The sequence below is a fragment of the Protopterus annectens genome, chromosome 4.part0 (assembly GCF_019279795.1).
Source record: "Protopterus annectens isolate FY-2018-M chromosome 4.part0, PAN1.0, whole genome shotgun sequence".
In the NCBI taxonomy this organism is placed as follows: Eukaryota; Metazoa; Chordata; order Ceratodontiformes; family Protopteridae; genus Protopterus; species Protopterus annectens.
Window position 1 is genome coordinate 1,115,417,217 of NC_056733.1, and position 13,363 is coordinate 1,115,430,579.

General features: G+C 42.9%; 1 protein-coding gene across 1 annotated transcript in view; it reads left to right on the forward strand.

Moving 5' to 3' along the window:
• RANBP17 (RAN binding protein 17) overlaps positions 1-13,363 on the forward strand; it is a 4,607,784-nt gene that overhangs the window by 716,824 nt on the left and 3,877,597 nt on the right. Inside the window, exon 7 of the mRNA XM_044069092.1 lies at positions 4,806-4,965. Within this exon, the coding sequence (XP_043925027.1) occupies positions 4,806-4,965 (160 nt within the window). The remainder of the gene's footprint in view (positions 1-4,805; positions 4,966-13,363) is intronic.

Here is a 13,363-nt window from a genome sequence, read left to right on the forward strand (position 1 = left end):
TAAAATTGCGTTTAGGTGTACAGTACACCTGCTGGACCGTAGAGTGTTATTGCAGGCAGCGTACCACAAGAAGCAGAAAGAAATGGTGCCTAAACAATCCTCCTTGTATGTATGTGAGGAGAACAGGGTATGTATTACAGTAAGTGACCACAGGGACAATGGTAAGTGGACTGAGAAACCTCTGATGTCGTATTTTGTGCCTAAGGAACGTACAAAGATGTTGTGAACCTGGATTATGCGACATTTATATATTTATTTATTTGACATTTGTTTACTGGGATGGTCTGGCTGCATCAGGAGAACCCATTTTCACCAGAGGCTCATGGAGAAAAGCTGCAACAGTACAAAATTAACAATATACAAAAAAAAGTTGTTACCGTTACATGTGAAGAGAGACACAAGAGACACATTAGTGTGCAGGACAACATGTGGTTCATACCCTGCAGACATAGCCACAGATGACAAAACGTTTATATAAACAGGGGCTACATACAACAGTTGGCAGTCACATAATATGACATATGCCTACTACCTGTAAATTCCAGAGTACTCTGCTCTTAGGAATGGCCAGGGTACACCAAGTAGAACTGTCACTGTCATGGGGCTGAGAAAGCATAATGCATTCATTATGTTGGGCAGGCAGACCAGTGCCCCCTGTATGGATAGCAGCCCTATGGCAATGGACATAAAAATTAGGGGTGCAAACACACAGGTATGATGTGGTGTATGACACATGGCATGTTTATGGGACATCCACATGCAGGTCATAGATCAGAACCTGCAAGTGTTGGCACTTGGATGTAGGATGAGAGGGAGAATGGTTAGCCTGAAGAGGGTGTGTGTGTGTGTGTGTGTGTGTGTGTGTGTGTGTGTGTGTGTGTGTGTGTGTGTGTGTGTGTGTGTGTGTGTGTGTGTGTGTGTCATAAAACATGTAATAGCAGTTGGAAACGTTTTTACTACTGTCAACACTTTAAACAATTTTGCAGGTATGTAAAATATATGCAGCTCATGCTTATATAATTTTGCTTGCAGAGCCTTCCCATGCACATTTAATATATCATTATATTATCCTTATCTTCAGTAGTTGAAAAACATAAAAGGAAAATGTCCATGAATCAAATGTCTTGCGTGTGGCTGAACTGTTAAGATTAAACTACATTAGACTTCACCTGTTATGTGTGTGCCTACTGTAGGACTCTGGGGCACTTTCCCCCAATATTCTCTTTCTGTTGACAAAGATGGTCACAGTGGTGCCTCTTCAAGTTACTGTAATGCCTGGAGTCCTCACCAGAGCAAGTGATGTCTGTAGCTTCACTGACAGACCTGGCATCCACCTTGTAATGGGGACCATCATAATTCATTCCCAGAAGGCCCTCCCAGCAGTCTCTGTGCAGCACCCTGTCTCTGTACAAGAAAAAGTTGAGATCCCTCATAAAATCCTCTAAAGCTAGCTATGAAAACGGAATTGCAGAAGATAATAAAGACAACCACAAGGCCTTCTATAATTATGTAAAGAATCTCCACGGCAATACCTAGATTTGTTCTGAGCTACTGTACAATGGTACCTCCTATACCGAACCAACATATATTGCCAATATACTGGCCGACAGATTCAGTGCCAACTTTACCCCCCCCCCCCCCAAAGGACCAGTCACAACACCAGTAGATTGCCAGGCACCCGGTATTACTGCTGCATAGGTTAAAACAGCGCTGTCCAAGGCCAAGAATACAGCTCCTATGGGACCTGACAATATCACTGGCTGTGTTTTACATGAACTACAGAGTGAACTGGCACCTCACCTGTGTGCCCTGTTCAGTCACTGCCTCACCTCAGGCTTTGTCCCTACCAAATGGCGCACTGCTACAGTCATCCCTCTCCACAAAGGAGGAGCAACTACAGACCCTGGGAACTATCGCCCCATTAGCCTGACGAGTCTGATATGCAAAGCTATGGAACACATCATCATGGACCTAATAAACAAGGATATAGGGAATCTCCAAACTCTGGATCCCACACAGTTTGGTTTTGTGAAGGGTAGATCATGCCTGTTCAACTTGGTCGACTTTGAGTCAGTCACCAGAGCTGTGGATGAAGGCAAGGTAGTTCATATACCCTACCTTGATCTGGCCAAGGCCTTTGATACCATTCCCCAATCAGGAATCATAGAAAAACTCACTAAGCTAGGCATCAACCCCTATATCGCCAGGCGGGTTGCAAACTGACTCACAGATAGAACCCACAGTGTGAAAGTAGCTGACATCAAGTCAGACTGCTGACCAGTCACAAGTGGGGTCCCACAGGGTTCAGTCCTGGGTCTTCTCCTCTTTGGTATCTACTTCTCTGAACTCCAGGCCAACACAAAGGGACTCTGACTGACAAAGTTCGCAGATAATTGCAAGTTGGGAGTTGTTATTAACTCCCCAAGTGATGTTGACATTCTACAGAAAGGTCTCACTGAGACCAACGACTAGTGTCAGAACCATGGCCTTAAGCTCAATGCCAAAAAATGTAGTCATCCCCTTTGGGAAAAACCCACTTCCCACGAATTACCACATCGATGGTAGTCCACTGAACATAGAAGGCGTTATGAGAGATCTGGGAACACAGGTTGACAGCAACCTCTCTTTTGACCACCACATAGCCACTGTGGTCAGAAAGTCCTTGTGTGTGGCACATCTCATTACTAAGGGTTTTGCATCCAGGAAGAAAGAGGTCATTGGCTCCCTCTACTCTTCCCTCATTAGGCCAGTCATCGAGTACAATGCCCCATTTGGCTTGTACCTCACTAGACACCTACAACAACTGAATAGGCCACAAAAGTACCTCAAAAAGAGGATCCTAGGCTTTAAACACTTGTCCTATATGGACAGACTTAAAAAAACTCCCAACTATTCTACGTCTCATATCATCTGCTTAGAGGCGATCTCTGCTTGAGTTACAAAGCCATGTCTGTCCCAGCTCTGTTAGAAATGCTACATCTAAAGAAATCCCAGTCCCTCCGCACTACATGCTCCAGAGACCTCAACCTCATTACCATAATCAACAGAACGTGCTGGAGGGACAGGTTCACAACCCAGAGAATGCCCATGCTATGGAATAGACTTCCCATACATGTCAAACAGAGCACCTCACTGGCCCTCTTCAAGAGAAGTCTTGATGAGTGGATGGGAAATAGAAAATTCACCCCGGGGATCACTCCAGTGGCTCTGCCCACCAGAGGCACTGGGAGCTAAGTTCAGGTGGCATGATGCCAGGGTAATCTTATGGGCTAGGCTTGTAAAGGCTCCAGGGCCATTAGCCTAGAACACACCTATGAACCTAAATATAGGTAGATTGTGGACTCTTTTCTACACAGCCTGGGAGCCCTGCAGCAATCAGCACCTTCTAAAGCCATGGCCATGTCACAGGTCTTGAGAAAAAATTACATCGAATTTGTCTTGATAAATGTTACAGGCATTGCTTGATTCACACCGATGGACACCAAGGCAAATTGACAGTGCACATTGCTGCAGTATAATGGCACATAAATGGCATGCCAAAGTGGTGGGTGGGGTTTGAAAGACATGTCAGCCTGAATTTATGCAGCCCATAGAACCCACATTTCAGCCATATATTGCACTAAGGCACACACCCATGTCTCTGTAGCGGTCATTGACCCAACCTGGCACATTCAGTGTGCTTTGTGGTCTTCACGCATGTTCATGTTCACTGTGGCATTGTGTAAAATGTGTAGCTCAAAGATAGTTAACCTTAATTGCCTTATTATCATAATTGCCATGCTACAAACCTTAACATTGCACATTTAAAAACAGCAGCAGCCATTGCAGTGTTCATCTCACAAAGGAAATGTGTTGCTTTTCAAAGGAAAAGAGGGTAAAGAATGTGGGCTACAGTTCCTAGATGATGCACATAGCTGCTATAGTTCATAGGTCCGTAGGTATAAATTAGGGTAACAAAACAAGGGCCTTTTTAAGCCTAACTATGCATCCCCAATGTATCCATTACGTTTTGGTGCCCTAGAGGTTATTCTAAGGGTTATGGGTATGTTAGGACATGTGTGGTCAAATATTTACAGGCTATGTCCATTACAGAAATAGGTGACAGATCAGGAATGAATTTCTGATTTCCCATCTATTGGTCTAGGTTATACTTGAATAGGGTCAGGGAAGAACTCTGTTCCACATGGATAGGAAGCCAGTACCAGAGAAGGGGTATTCTCTGAGACTTGTACTTGTCCCTCCAACATGTTCTTTCCAGGTTGCACACAAGGTTTAAGTCTGGATCAGGAATTTCTGATGCTGTTTGTTTTGCAGATGTACAAGAGGTCCATCAAGTGGGACCCAGCAATGCCATGTATGACAGACATATATTGCCCCTCAGCAGATTGTAGGTAAGAGAGTATTGGGGATAAGGTTTTGAGGTGATCCACATAGTACATGTTGTTAAATGCAGCACCCCCCACCCCAATCAGCACTGGAGTGTCAGCAATCCAATCACCTGGTGTGGGAATAGAACATGTAACCTTCTGGTCTTCCAGCACCAGAACCAAGTGTGATACCTGCTATTGAGCTACTGAGACAATGTCACATGATCATTAGTGCATGTTGAGTTGTACAAGGGACTGTGATAGTTGTATGTGTATATTTTTCTGGTATTTCAGACAATTTTAAGTATGACAGCATTATGACTGCTGAGTAACTAATTGGAGGGCAGAACTTCAAGCTGAGTAACTAGAGCACTGGTTTTCGTATGCTGTCATCTGCTTGCAAATTAGTTTTATGTTTTTTTTTTTTTGACCTGCTAGGTCCAGGGAAAGCCTTTAAATTTGCAAGGGCAACAAAACCTAGTGATGCATCTTCTGAAGCTTGTCCTAAACTGCCTGAATTTTGACTTCATTGGAAGCTCAGCTGATGAATCAACTGATGATCTGTGCACTATTCAAATCCCAGCAAGCTGGAGATCAGGTAAGGCTTGTTCCTTCACTTCTTTTTTTGAAAAAGATTTCACAGTAGTAGAGAAAGGGAATCTTTTGTGCTAAAAACTGTGTTTTATTGTTTCAGTGTCTCTAGGAATGCTTTAAAAACAGAGGAGTGCTGTAAATTAGACAAGTATAGTAATAAGCTGTATCAGTCTTCTTTATTCTCCTAAGTGTTTTTTTTAATATTTATATGCATTTGTTTTGTTACATCAGATACTGTTGTGAATATTTTGTCAATGTAGATGCATGTGTTCTTGGGTCTGAACTGGGAAGTGATTAAAAATTATCCTTAGACCAGTCACACTCCACATTTGGCCTCCTTGGTGCTTTAAACTGCAGGCCTTGGATAATCTGTGTAAATCTCACTTCTGTGATCAATTTATTGGGATACGCAGGTTGACATCCAGGAGCAAGCTACTACTAAATCCCAAATCATAGGCTCTAGTACTTGCTCACACATCAACCAGTCCTTTTTAAATTGTGACATTTGTGGCTTGTTTGATATTTAATGGAAATTAATTTTACAAGCCTCTAGCCTTGCACAGGAAGTTATTTTTCATTATTTTGCTTTCAAAGTGAGCGATTATTGTGAAGGAATTATTATTCCTGGTGTTAAAGTCACGTCATTTGACAACACCTCCTGCTGCTACAGTTAACTCATTAACACCTGTAGCAGCTACATATATCTTGCATTCCAGAGCATTTTCTAAAAAATAAACTTGAAAAGCAGAAGGTAAACACATGTACATATTTTGTAATAAAAGCTATTAAAACTGTACAAATAGCAGTGTTATCAGTAAGAAGTATTGTTTACAGTGATAATAGTCAATACATTCATAATAATCTAATATAGTATAATGCACACAAGCCCAAAATTATATTTTTTGTAAACTTTCACAAGTTTTCTTATCTTGAAAACAGTACAACCTAGATAGACATACATACATTGTTAGTACATTTTTTATAACCAGACATAAGCTTTCACATGACAACAAGAAATTCCTCTGTAAGTGCATATTTATTGAAATACTTACAGGAATTTGAAAACTTATTCTTAATTGTATACTTAGCAAAACAAATAGTATTGGATCTGTCTCAAGATGTGCAACTTACAGTGCAAATATCAGACAGTTTTCTTCAACAACGTCTCAGGTTTCACTTAATATCTAATGTCATGCAGCGACTTGTAAGTCACTTGGATGTTCATCGTGCATACAGCTGCAGTAATCACAGATGGGTTTTCTGCCGTCAGGCGGGTCCTCGGTCGGCCGAATTCCAAAGTCTAGGTCCGGCGTCGGTTGTTGTCGCTTTCTTTCCTGACGTCAGTGCGACAGGGGTATATAAGACACAGCCAACGCCATTTTCTTCAGTCTTTTTTGCCGCGCGGTGCCCGAAGCAGAAGCATTTCGCAAGTGCCGGTCGGCCAGCTCCTGAATTCTGAAAATTGGAAACCGAAGTCTTCTTTAAAGCTAAGTACCCGTTGAAACTTTTCTTGCCTCAGACCGATGTCAGACAAAGTTAACAATTGTATTTCTTGTGGGAAGCAAATACCGCATAAGGATTTCCATTCCCTCTGCATACCTTGTTTAGGCCCAGACCACGACGTCTCGGGCTGTCGCTTTTGCGCTACTTTCAATAAACGCACTATCAAGCGTCGGGCGGAGTTCGCCCAACACTTTTTTGGTAAAGCCTTTGATTATAAAATGTCGTCGGAGACTCCGACTACCGTTTTGTCCAAAAAACGCAAGGACAAGGACCGACACGCGAGGTCCGCGGTCTCCACCGACACCACGCCAAAACTGGCTGCACGTGGTCCGGTTCTCAGCGAGACGCCTATGCAGCCCCTGCCTACCGACGACACTTATTTGGCGGTGTCTTCTGTAACCGAGACCACAGGTACCTCGGCCCATACCCAGACTACAACCACCGAAGCCACTGTGAGTGTTGAGTCTCCTAATGTGGACAGGTCCACTTCCACCCATGGTGTCTTTAGACCCTCATCTTCCTTTTCCATTAAGGCCTTTACTAAGTCCAAATCAGCCATGCATCCCAAGAGGCCTGTTGCACAGGGTCCATCTCCAGGCCCCATGCCTAAAAAGCAGATGCTAAAAATGGCTGAGGATTTAATTACTCTTATCAGGGGTTCCCAACCCCCTCCAGACAAGAGACCCAGAGTGGAGGAAGATTCTCCCTCTTCTGATCAGGGCTCCATTTTTTCAGAACATTCTGATGTGTAGAGGAACACTCGTACTCCCCTTTTGAAGATTCTGATGCAGAGCAGTCCATTCCTTCTGTATCTCCCCCAGAGGATTTTTCTTTTGGGGAAACCTTGCACACCTTGAGGGAACACTTCCATTGGGAAGGCCAAGACTTTTCTGATTCCAAGAAAAGACTTAGGGAATTTCTTTTGTTACCTCAACACAGACCTCTGGCGATACCTCCTGTCTTGGACATACTTGATGATGTTTACTCAGAGGCTTGCCTTAATCCGGATTCCCTGCCTCCTGCCCCAGTCAAGCCTGATAGGTACTACAGAGTTCCTAACTCTCACCAGTTTCTTTACAAAAGCCATAATGCTGACCCTGAAACCATTTCTCAAGGCCCCAAGGGAATGAAGGCCTCTACTGCTAAGAATCCACTACCTTCCGAAAGAGAGTCTAGATCCTTAGAAAGGTGGGGAAAAAGGTATATACCTCGGCCACCCTAGCCATGAGGGCCTTAAATTGTCAGTTCCATATGCTTAAATATCAGCAGTTTCTGTTATCACAATTAAGAAGTAAAATGTCTCAACCTGAACAACCAGATTTGAAGGAGTTGCAGGATATGATGCATAGTGCAGAACAAGTGGGTAAACACACCTTACAATGTGGCTATGATGCTTTAGAGGCCTCAAGTAGAGCTGCTGTTACAGGATCAGTCATTCGTAGACATGCCTGGCTTAGGGAACAAATCTTGCCTGATCATGTTAAAGCTAAACTACTAGATGCTCCTTTACAAAAGGATGTACTATTTGGTACTAATGCTGAGGATATACTACGGAAAATGGAAGAAAAAGCTAAATCTATGCAAACTGTCAAAGCTTTTCTACAGGTTCAACCACCACGTTTTAGCAGAAATTGGCCTTCAAAAAACTGGTCTTTTCCAGCCACAGACAAGCCCCAAAGAGGTAGATACAGGAGCACAAGGGGCAGAGGACAATCTCAAGGATCATATAGAGGCAGACAATGGCAAACCCCAGCACCAAGAGGTGGCGAAGACAGTGCACAACAATACAGGAAACAAACCCAATGACTTCCTCCTTTTCATGCCAAGCAAGTCTCAGCTGGCAGCACCCTTGGGAGGAAAGCTGGCATTATTTACAAGAAATTGGCATATTATCACAACAGACAAATGGATCCTGGACATTATAAACAGAGGCTACAGATTTCATTTTCACACTCTTCCAAAAATGAGAGGCATGCCAAACCTGCCACACAATCAAAGGGCAGAGGCACAAATACAAATTTCAAAGCTCATGGACATGAAAGCTATTCAAGAGGTACCTACTCACGAACAAGGTCAAGGTTTTTATTCAAGACTATTTCTGGTACCAAGGAAAGGAACCGACTGGAGACCCATTTTGGACTTATCCATCCTAAACACATTTCTACGCGTACCAAAATTCAAGATGCTCACATTACAGCAGCTTCTTCCCATGCTGGGCAAGGAGTTTTGGCTGGTAACATTGGACCTCAAGGAGGCATACCTGCATGTCCCAATCAGACAAAGCTGCAGAAGATACCTCAGATTTCTTGCAGGTTCAATCCACTATCAATTCTCTGCATTGCCCTTTGGCTTATCTACTGCGCCCAGAGTATTCACGAAATGCCTGGCATCAGTAATTGCCTACTGCAGACTTCAAGGGATACAAATTTACCCTTATTTGGACGACTGCCTGATCCAAGCGGACAGCAAGCACATACTTCTGGAACATCTGGCTTATGTAACACGGTTATTGAGTTCTCTGGGATACACAGTCAACAAAGAGAAATCCAGGCTAACACCATCTCAGAAAATAACCTTCTAGGTGCCAACTTGGACACAAACACCCAGATGGTCTATCTCACGCCAGAAAAACAGGGACAACTAACTCAGTACTTCAAAATGCTAGCAAATTGTACCAGGCTCACTGCAAGGAAAATCCTGCAGGCTCTGGGCTTCATGGCATCTTGCATTCTTTTAATCCCATGTGCAAAGTTGCACATGAGGAAACTTCAATGGTACCTAAAAAACCTATGGTCTCAACACAGCCACAGTTTGGAAACAATAATACCAATAATCCCATGTTTGCAAAAGGAATTTCTATGGTGGGCCCAAGCATGTCAAACAAACACAGGTCTTCCATTCTGCAAGCCTCAAGCAAATCAAGTCATCACAACAGACGCCTCAGACTACGCCTGGGGGGCGCACATGACAGGCAGGTGCATTCAGGGCAAATGGTCCCAAAAGGAAAAGCACCTTCACATCAATCAAAAAGAAATGTTAGCAGTGATAAATGCAATTACAGCTTTCAAGGACCTCCTGCATCCAGGGCAATTATTGATAAGAACAGACAACACCACAGTAATGTGGTACATAAACAAACAAGGAGGAACACATTCATACCCCCTGTGCAGACTAGCCATGTCACTTTGGAACTTGGCTCTGGAATGGAAAATCGAACTTCAAGCACAGTACTTGCCAGGTTTGGAAAACACGCTGGCAGACAATCTAAGCAGAAATATGACAGACCCACACAAATGGAAGTTGCATCCTCAAGTTTTTACAAAGATAATCCAAGCGTGGGGAAGGCCAGACATAGATCTCTTCGCCTCCCACAGGAATCATCAATTGGAAAAGTTCTGTTCAAGGACCTTTCATCCAAATGCCTGGAGAGTGGACGCCCTTTCTTTCAGTTGGGCAGCATGGACAGTTTACGCTTTCCCACCTTTGCCTCTTCTGCCCAAGGTGCTCTTGAAAGCAAGAGCAGACAGACCGAAGATGATACTGATTGCTCCAGACTGGCCAAGACAACACTGGTACCCACTTCTGAGGAGCCTAACGCATACTCCTCCCTGGTCCCTACCTCTAATGCCTCTTCCACTGACTCAGCACAGCTACAAAACTCTTCACAGTCAGCTGAAACCACTCAATCTCGCTGCATGGAAAATTCCTTAACATCACAACAGACCCTACTCTCCAAAGAGGTGCAGGATGTCATTTTGGAGGCCAGAAGGCCATCTACTAGAAAGGCTTACTCAGCAAAATGGAAACAGTTTTGCTCTTGGAATGAGAAAAAAGGCCAGGATCCTAGAAAACTGAATTTGCCTCAGATATTACAGTATCTAGCTGAGCTGTTGAACTGTGGACTTTCATTTTCCTCCATAAAAATTCATGCCTCAGCCATTTCTGCAGAATTCAACACTGATCCACCCTTATTCTCTCACCCACTCTTAAGACAGTTCCTCAGAGGGGCTAAGAATATAAGACCTCCAAGGAAACAACCAATACTAGCCTGGGATCTTAATTACATTCTAGAAAAATTAGCATTGCCTCCCTTTGAACCAGCTGCCTCAACAGATTTGCAATATTTGTCCTGGAAAACAGCTTTCCTTCTGGCCATTACCTCAGCTCGTAGGGTTTCGGAACTACAAGCCCTCATGGCTATGCAGCCATTTCTCATCTTCCATCAGGACAGGGTTTCCCTTCGAACCAACCCGTAATTTATGCCTAAAGTGGTATCCAGGGTAGCTTTAAATCAAGCCATACACTTACCTACCTTTTACCCCAATCCTCAAAACAAAGGGGAAAGGCTGCTACACTCCTTAGACATCCATAGACAACTACGTTATTATTTGGACAGAACAAAGCCTTTCAGGAAATCAGAACAACTTTTTGTGTCCTATGCTGTAGGAGCTCAAGGGAAGCCAGTTACCAAACAGACAATTTCAAAATGGATAGGCCACTGCATACGGTTTTGTTACTCCTTTCATGGAAAATCTGTCCCTACAGGCATCAGATCCCACTCCACCAGGGCCACAGCTACCTCTACAGCCTTCATCAGAGGAGTTCCTACCAAAGATATTTTGGAGGCAGCCACTTGGAGTTCTGTGCATACCTTCACCAAACACTACCACCTGCCTTTATACTCCAAAACTAGAGCAGGCTTTGCCACTGCTGTGTTGCAGGGCATTCTGGCTCATCCCAGTTCCACCTAGTGCCTACCACCCTGTGCGTAGCTTTGGGATTCTACCCATCTGTGATTACTGCAGCTGTATGCACGATGAACATAGTACAGTTTTGTACCTACCATAAATGTAGATGTTCGAGTGCTAATACAGCTGCAGTACAGGTTTCCCTCCCTCCTTCCCCTCTTGGTAAAGGCCTAGGGGCTAACCCCTCCTCATACAACCTGATTGGGTTATCCTTCTATGGTATATTTGCTTGCAACTTCTGATTTTTGATTATATTGCATTGCATGAATATATATATAATTTATGTATTGCCTTCCTTCTGGGGGCACCTGACATCTGGGGCAAGAAAGACTGAAGAAAATGGCGTTGGCTGTGTCTTATATACCCCTGTCGCACTGACGTCAGGAAAGAAAGCGACAACAACCGACGCTGGACCTAGACTTTGGAATTTGGCCGACCGAGGACCCGCCTGACGGCAGAAAACCCATCTGTGATTACTGCAGCTGTATTAGCACTCGAACATCTACATTTATGGTAGGTACAAAACTGTACTTTTTTGAAGTATCAAGTGCATTTAGAAATGTTGCTTATTTTCATAATTACTAGCAAACAACTAGCAATATTTCCAGTGCAGTTTGATATAAACCAGCACTGGCAGGGAATTGTCCAGTGCCCCACAGTGGTGTTTTACACCTTAATAAAATGTAGGTCTCTCATTTATGAAAATATGAGAATAAATTTGAAAATATGAATAATAAATGACAAACAAAGATTAATTACTCCACTGCAGGACATCCTCGACTAACAATCAGTGTCATTTTCTTAATAAATCCTTATCTTTACTAATACTGCCTATTAGCTGGTAAGTCACTTAGTTAAAGAAGCCAGACCCCAAAAAAGTTCTGGATGCAATATGGTAAGGCATTAGAGGCTTGAGTGAGTTAACCGTTTGCTTTTATATCATTTGAACATCCCAACCAAGTCTCCCCTAAGTTACAGTGGTACTACATTATTATGGTAGAAGACTGCAGGACAGAGGTTGAACAAACTGTGGGCTAGAGCTACAGCAGCAGTGCTATGCCTGTCATGTTAGCTGGGTGTTAGATTTACTATTCTGCCTCCCAAAATAGGTATAGTATTTTAAGATGTCCATGCTGCATGTTACTGCAGATGATGTAGTAGGCACACCCACTTACAGAGTTGTACTAATACCTAGTTAGCCATTGCTGCAAACATTACTTTTCATTAATAGCAGGATGTTGAGATCACTGGAGCCCCTTTTAATCCTCTACCCACTTTAGAAATAGCTAGATGGGGATTAAGGAGCTGCTAAAACCCCCTTACAAATAAAAGTAATAGAAAATACAATTTGCAGATATTTTTGATAGAGATATACTTCAGCTTGGATGTATTTGATACTTAAAGTGCTGTATACTTTTAAGTATTATTTTTGTAATACCAGATGGATGACGTGTGTATGGAGGTGTTTAATAGTCACATAGTTGGCATTCTGATCCTCTTCATGGCATTGTAAAATTATGCCAGTAGGGGGTACTGCATGTTTTTGTGTACCTTTGGGATGTGACTGATCCTCATATTTTATTTATTAATTTATTTATTTGACGTTTGTTAACCAGGTTATTCTGGCTGGGCAGGGTACCCTTTTTCAGCAGAGACCCGAGGAGAAAAGCTCCAGGTTACATAAAATTTAGCTCTACAGTGAAAAGAGTAAAACAGCACTTGTGACAAATGAAAGTTTTGTCATTATACAGCAGTAAAAATCAAATTGTAAAGATAAGCACATCAGATAGTATTTGAAGCATGCGAACAGAGATACCTGGAATAAGTCATATGTCAGAAATTTGTATTATTCAATATAGTAACAGCAAACGAACAAAAATACAATCATGTGAAGGTAAGGCATTAGTAGTAGTGAAGGATTATGGAGGCACTGTTAAGAATTCAGTCATTGTTTAGCTGAAGGATGGTTTAGAATTCAGTCATAGTTTAGCTGAATGATTGACTGTGGGGGACAGGAGGTGCAGGAGAGAGAGGGGATCAGAATAGAAATTACTGGGGACAGTGAATAGGTTGAGGCAATAGGATGAGGAGATTGTATAAAAACATACTAAAGAAAAGAGAGTTTAGTTAAGGGGAAGAAATAGGATGAAG